At 49.2% G+C, this 4,842-nt stretch overlaps 1 protein-coding gene across 2 annotated transcripts in view; it reads left to right on the forward strand.

The window, feature by feature from the left end:
* The window catches only part of MYO18B (myosin XVIIIB), a 246,725-nt gene that overhangs the window by 42,842 nt on the left and 199,041 nt on the right, over nt 1–4,842 (forward strand). For both annotated transcript variants that reach the window (XM_035017247.1, XM_035017246.1), the window contains exon 12: nt 2,912–3,056. In XM_035017247.1, the coding sequence (XP_034873138.1) occupies nt 2,912–3,056 (145 nt within the window). The remainder of the gene's footprint in view (nt 1–2,911; nt 3,057–4,842) is intronic.

Below are 4,842 nucleotides of genomic sequence, written 5' to 3' on the forward strand. Positions count from 1 at the left end.
GGGACTCGATCCCGGGACTCCAGGATCATGACCTGAGCCGAAGGCAGTCGCTTAACCAACTGAGCCACCCAGGTGTCCCTCACCTTTCCTCTTCTAATGTTAAAGTGGGTTCTTAAGAGGCTAATCCTCTTAATTATTCCCATATTCTAATGAATACCAGCTTGTAAAAGCCAATACAAAATCTTTTACTGAAAGTGTTAGGATATCACAGAACAAGAACAGAATCCATAATTAATTACTGACATTGTATCTTTAAGCTCAAACTACTGTGGTTACAGTGGCCAGTGAGACAGTGCCAGCTATCAATTGTAGGCATTATGAAGCAACTGGTAAAATAGTAGATCCAGGGTACTATTTACAATCCTATTATAAAGGTTAAACATTTCTTTTTTTTTTTTTTAAGATTTTCTTTATTTATTTGAGAGAGAGAGAGCATGAGAGAGAGCGAGTACATGAGAGGGAGGGGGGTCAGAGGGAGAAGCCGACTCCCTGCCGAGCAGGGAGCCCGATGCGGGACTCGATCCCGGGACTCCAGGATCATGACCTGAGCCGAAGGCAGCCGCTCAACCGACTGAGCCACCCAGGTGCCCCGACAGGAAAGGTCTTTTTTTTTTTTTTTTTTAAGGTTTTATTTATTTATTTGAGAGAGAGAGAGAATGAGAGACAGAGAACATGAGAGGGGGGAGGGTCAGAGGGAGAAGCAGACTCCCTGCCGAGTAGGGAGCCCGATGCGGGACTCGATCCCGGGACTCCAGGATCATGACCTGAGCCGAAGGCAGTCGCCCAACCAACTGAGCCACCCAGGCGCCCTCAATTTTTTTTTTTTAAAGGATATATCTGGATCCACTTCATGGTCATGCCAATTGATGTGAGAAGACATTTGATACCATCAACACCCATTCATGATTTAAAAACAAAAACAAACTTGAGCAGGGCCAAAATAAAGAGAATTTCTTTCTTTTTTTTTTTTTAAGATTTTATTTATTTATTTGAGAGACAGAATGAGATAGAGCATGAGAGGGGGGAGGGTCAGAGGGAGAAGCAGACTCCCCGCCGAGCAGGGAGCCCGATGCGGGACTCGATCCCGGGACTCCAGGATCATGACCTGAGCCGGAGGCAGTCGCTCAACCGACTGAGCCACCCAGGCGCCCATGGGGTCCACCTGTAATTTAAAGTCAAATGCTCAGAGCTGACAGTGGGAACGATAGTAAATGTGTAGCCACTGTCCTTTTGATGTCCTTTCACTGCTACTTTGAAATCTCATAAATAACTGAGAGCATGTTGGTCAGATGCCCCCCCTCCCTCCGTGGGCTCCAGCGGAGCAGCGGCCGTTGCTAGGCTGAGCTCCTGGTTGCTAGGGATTTTGTGGTCCTGTGGTGGCCCAGAAATATGATGGATCAGTGGCGCATGCTTTTGCTATTAATTGAAATATTTTCACAGCGAATCTCTCAATGTCACCGCCTGCTTTGACACCGTCCCAATTGGTCGCTGATCCTTGCAGGCTTCTTTCCTGGTTAGAAATGGCTTGAATGCAAGGGGACAAGCAGCCTGGACTGGAAATCAGAAAAGCCTGATTCCAGCCCTGCATCTGATACTAATTTGCTGTGCGACCTTGGGCCAGTGTTCTCCCCTCTCTGGGCATACTGGATTCTGCAAAATTCAAGGACCTGCCAGCTTTAACAGCCTACCGTTCATCGCCCACGCTCTGTAAGAGGGCCAAGTGCAAACCAGCTCCTCATTATCTGCTGGTGGATTAGTGACAAAAGAATTCTTGTCCCCAGCTCACTTCCTCTCAGCCCAGCAGGTTTCTGGGCTGAGTCTTCTTGGCCAGATGGTGTGTGCAGGAGTTTCAGACTCATTTTAATATTCAATCCCGAACATAATTGGGATCATAAATCTGAAAAAGAAAAAAACAACACCCTACAACCCATAAACATCAGAACATGTCACTTTCTCGTTCCTCCCGCTTAAAAATCTTGGGTAGTTTCCCATCACTTGCACTGGGGATAGCGAACGGTTGGTTTCCCCTTCAGTTGCTGGGGCAGATCAGTTGGTGTCGGCTGCAAGGGGTGGTGTCCTGAGAAGAATCAGGGACTCACTGGCTTGCTGCGGGCTCTTGATTGATTACTGATGCCTGCCACAGGTGCAGGAGTGTAGACAGGGGCGTGCGTTTGCCAGTTGATTACTGATGCCTGCCACAGGTGCAGGAGTGTAGATAGGGGCGTGAGTTTGCCAGGCGTGGCACCTGCAACCTGCTCAAGCTCTCTCTCTTCTCTGTCAGCCCCGCCTCCAAAAAGATCTGCTTCTGCACCCGCATTCAGAGGCTCACCTGTTGTCTCCTCAGATCTCCTTTGGTCCTGTCGTTCCCTCTGCTCGTCGGGACTTATTGCATTCAATTGGTCGAATGATGCCTAGTCATCTTCCAAATTCAATCTCGGGTTTGTTTCGCCTTCTGTGACCATCTATTTGCCGCTTTTGGGTGGGATTCATCAGCGCCTTCCTGCCTCTGAGATCCCACTGTTCCCCACTCATACCTGGCCCCCGGTTATGTCTCCTTCCACTGCTCCCTTGAGAGGCCCCCCAAGTCAAGTGCTGGGCTTCCCTCGGCTTTGCATCCTCAGGGCCCAGTACCGAGCGGAGCCTCAAAACAAACAAACAAACAAAAAAACCCAAATCTCCCGAATGAACACATGGATGAATAAAAATCGCAGCGCATTCCAAAGTCAGATAGAAACGATTTCTAGAAATTTCCCTACAGTTGGAGCCCTGGGTGTCAAGCCGCACAGCCTAGTTGTGGGTCATTTACTGCGCTAATAAAGCGACCGCACGTTTCCCCCGAGGGTGAGCCCTGAGTCAGTGCTTCGCCTTTTCTCCACCCTCACGGCCTCTTCCTCTCTCCCTTTGCTCTCAGCCTGAAGACAAGCAGAAGGCGGCGGCCGCCTTTGCCCGACTCCGCTGCGCCATGGAGACACTGGGCATTTCGGAGGGCGAGCAGCGAGCCATTTGGAGGGTGTTGGCAGCCATCTACCACCTCGGCGCGGCGGGGGCCTGCAAAGGTACGTGCTTCCTGCCCAGCTCACCTGTGCTACCAGTTGTCTGTGGCGGCAGCTGCCACCACGAGGAGGGACAGGATCAATCTGTCATCTGCGTCGCTGGGCCTGTTCTCTGGGAGGCTGCAGGACCGGGCGCGGTGAGATGGAAATGGGGCTGGGGTTTTTCAAGGAAACCTTGTAGACGGAGATATTCTCCATCTGTGCGGTCCAGAACCAGCCCCGAGCAGCATGGGGCTGTTGAGCCCCTGACATGAAGCTGGCGCAACTGAGGGGTGGAATGTTTAATTGCGTGACATTTTCATTAACATGAATTTAAGTAGCCGTCTGTAACTGGCAGCCACAGCGTTGAGCATGGAAGCTCCAGAACACCTGAGAGATAGCTGGGTCCAAGCAATAAAGGTGCTATGTTTCTACCTAGGCATCTTGAAGATGCTCCCCGACCTTACGTGCTGAAGCTTACGCAGCCATCCTTCTCCTCCTGAGTCTGCTCCCTGCCCTGAGTTGTCTGTTTACTGAGCATCCCTACTTCAGCTTGGTTTCCCAAGTGGTTCTGGTCTTCCCTCTTGCCCTCACCCCTCCCTAGCCGATCATTATTCACCTTGCCCTGTAGAGGATCTCTGTGACAATATTTCTGTCCTTGTTCCTTGTTTCTCTAGTCTTACTGTTTGCCAATCTTTTTTTTTTTTTTTTTGCTTGGACTGTTACAGTAGTCTCATTGCTAATGTCTACGTTCTTCCCTCAGTCCATCATCATTGTGACCCCTGGGCTCTTTTCTAAAAACTATAGGCCTATTGTGTCATCCCCTGCTTAGAATCTTCCCGAGGCTCTCTCTTGCCTGCTAACTCAACTAAAGTTCCTTGACTCGGCATTCAAGTCTCCTCACTTCCCTAACCACTTTCTTTGGTCTTCTTTGGCTCTGTAAAAGGTCCCAGGGAGACAGTGGGGATCCAGAGTAGCATGGCTCCTGCCTTCATGAGGATCATGGTGCCTTGTATTGTGATCGTGTCCTTGTCTAGCTCTTTCTAGTAGGGAGTGCATTCCTTGTGGCCTGGGACATGGAGTTGGGATTTACGTGTTGAATGAATATGTGTGAATTGAGGTCTGTCCTCTGGGGCTGTGTACCGACCCTGGCTGACATTCTGGGTCATTTGTATGCGGGCAGCAGACTTCTGGAATATGTTGGTACATCATTCCTGCCATCCCCACACTCCTGGGCCTTGGGGTCTATTCTTTCAATTCTCGTACATGTGAGCTGCATGTATTGGCCCACTGATTTGACTTTGGATATTTCTAGAAGTTATGCTGAGTCAGAAATAAGTAAGGTAGGGATCCCCCAGTTGGTCCAAACCAAGGACAGACATGATTGACTCGGCAAAGGTGAAAAGTCAAATGCCACTTGCCTTTCCAAAAATCAGTTGTGGGCCATGCTCAACACATTGGCTACTGGGGCATCACTACCATTTTGCCTGTGGGACTGTAGGGTCTCTCTCTCTCAGCTTCCTTGTCACCACGACCAACGTGGGTCATGCACACCATAGTGTGAGAACATGGCCCCATCTCCAACCTGAGCTGCCTTTCTTTCCCTGCAAAACTCTAATCATCTGGTAAAATCTCTACCTCTGCAATTGGCTTTGTCCCCAGGAAGGGTCGGCAAACTATGGCTTATAGGGCTAAATTCAGTCTGCTGTCTGCTTTTGGACAGCAATAAGCTAAAAATAGTTTTTATATTTCAATTAGATGAATATCTATCTATCTATCTATCTATCTATCTATCTATCTATCTATCTAT

Source organism: Mirounga leonina, unplaced genomic scaffold (genome assembly GCF_011800145.1).
Source record: "Mirounga leonina isolate KUSES-001 unplaced genomic scaffold, KU_Mleo_1.0 Mir_171, whole genome shotgun sequence".
In the NCBI taxonomy this organism is placed as follows: domain Eukaryota; kingdom Metazoa; phylum Chordata; class Mammalia; order Carnivora; family Phocidae; genus Mirounga; species Mirounga leonina.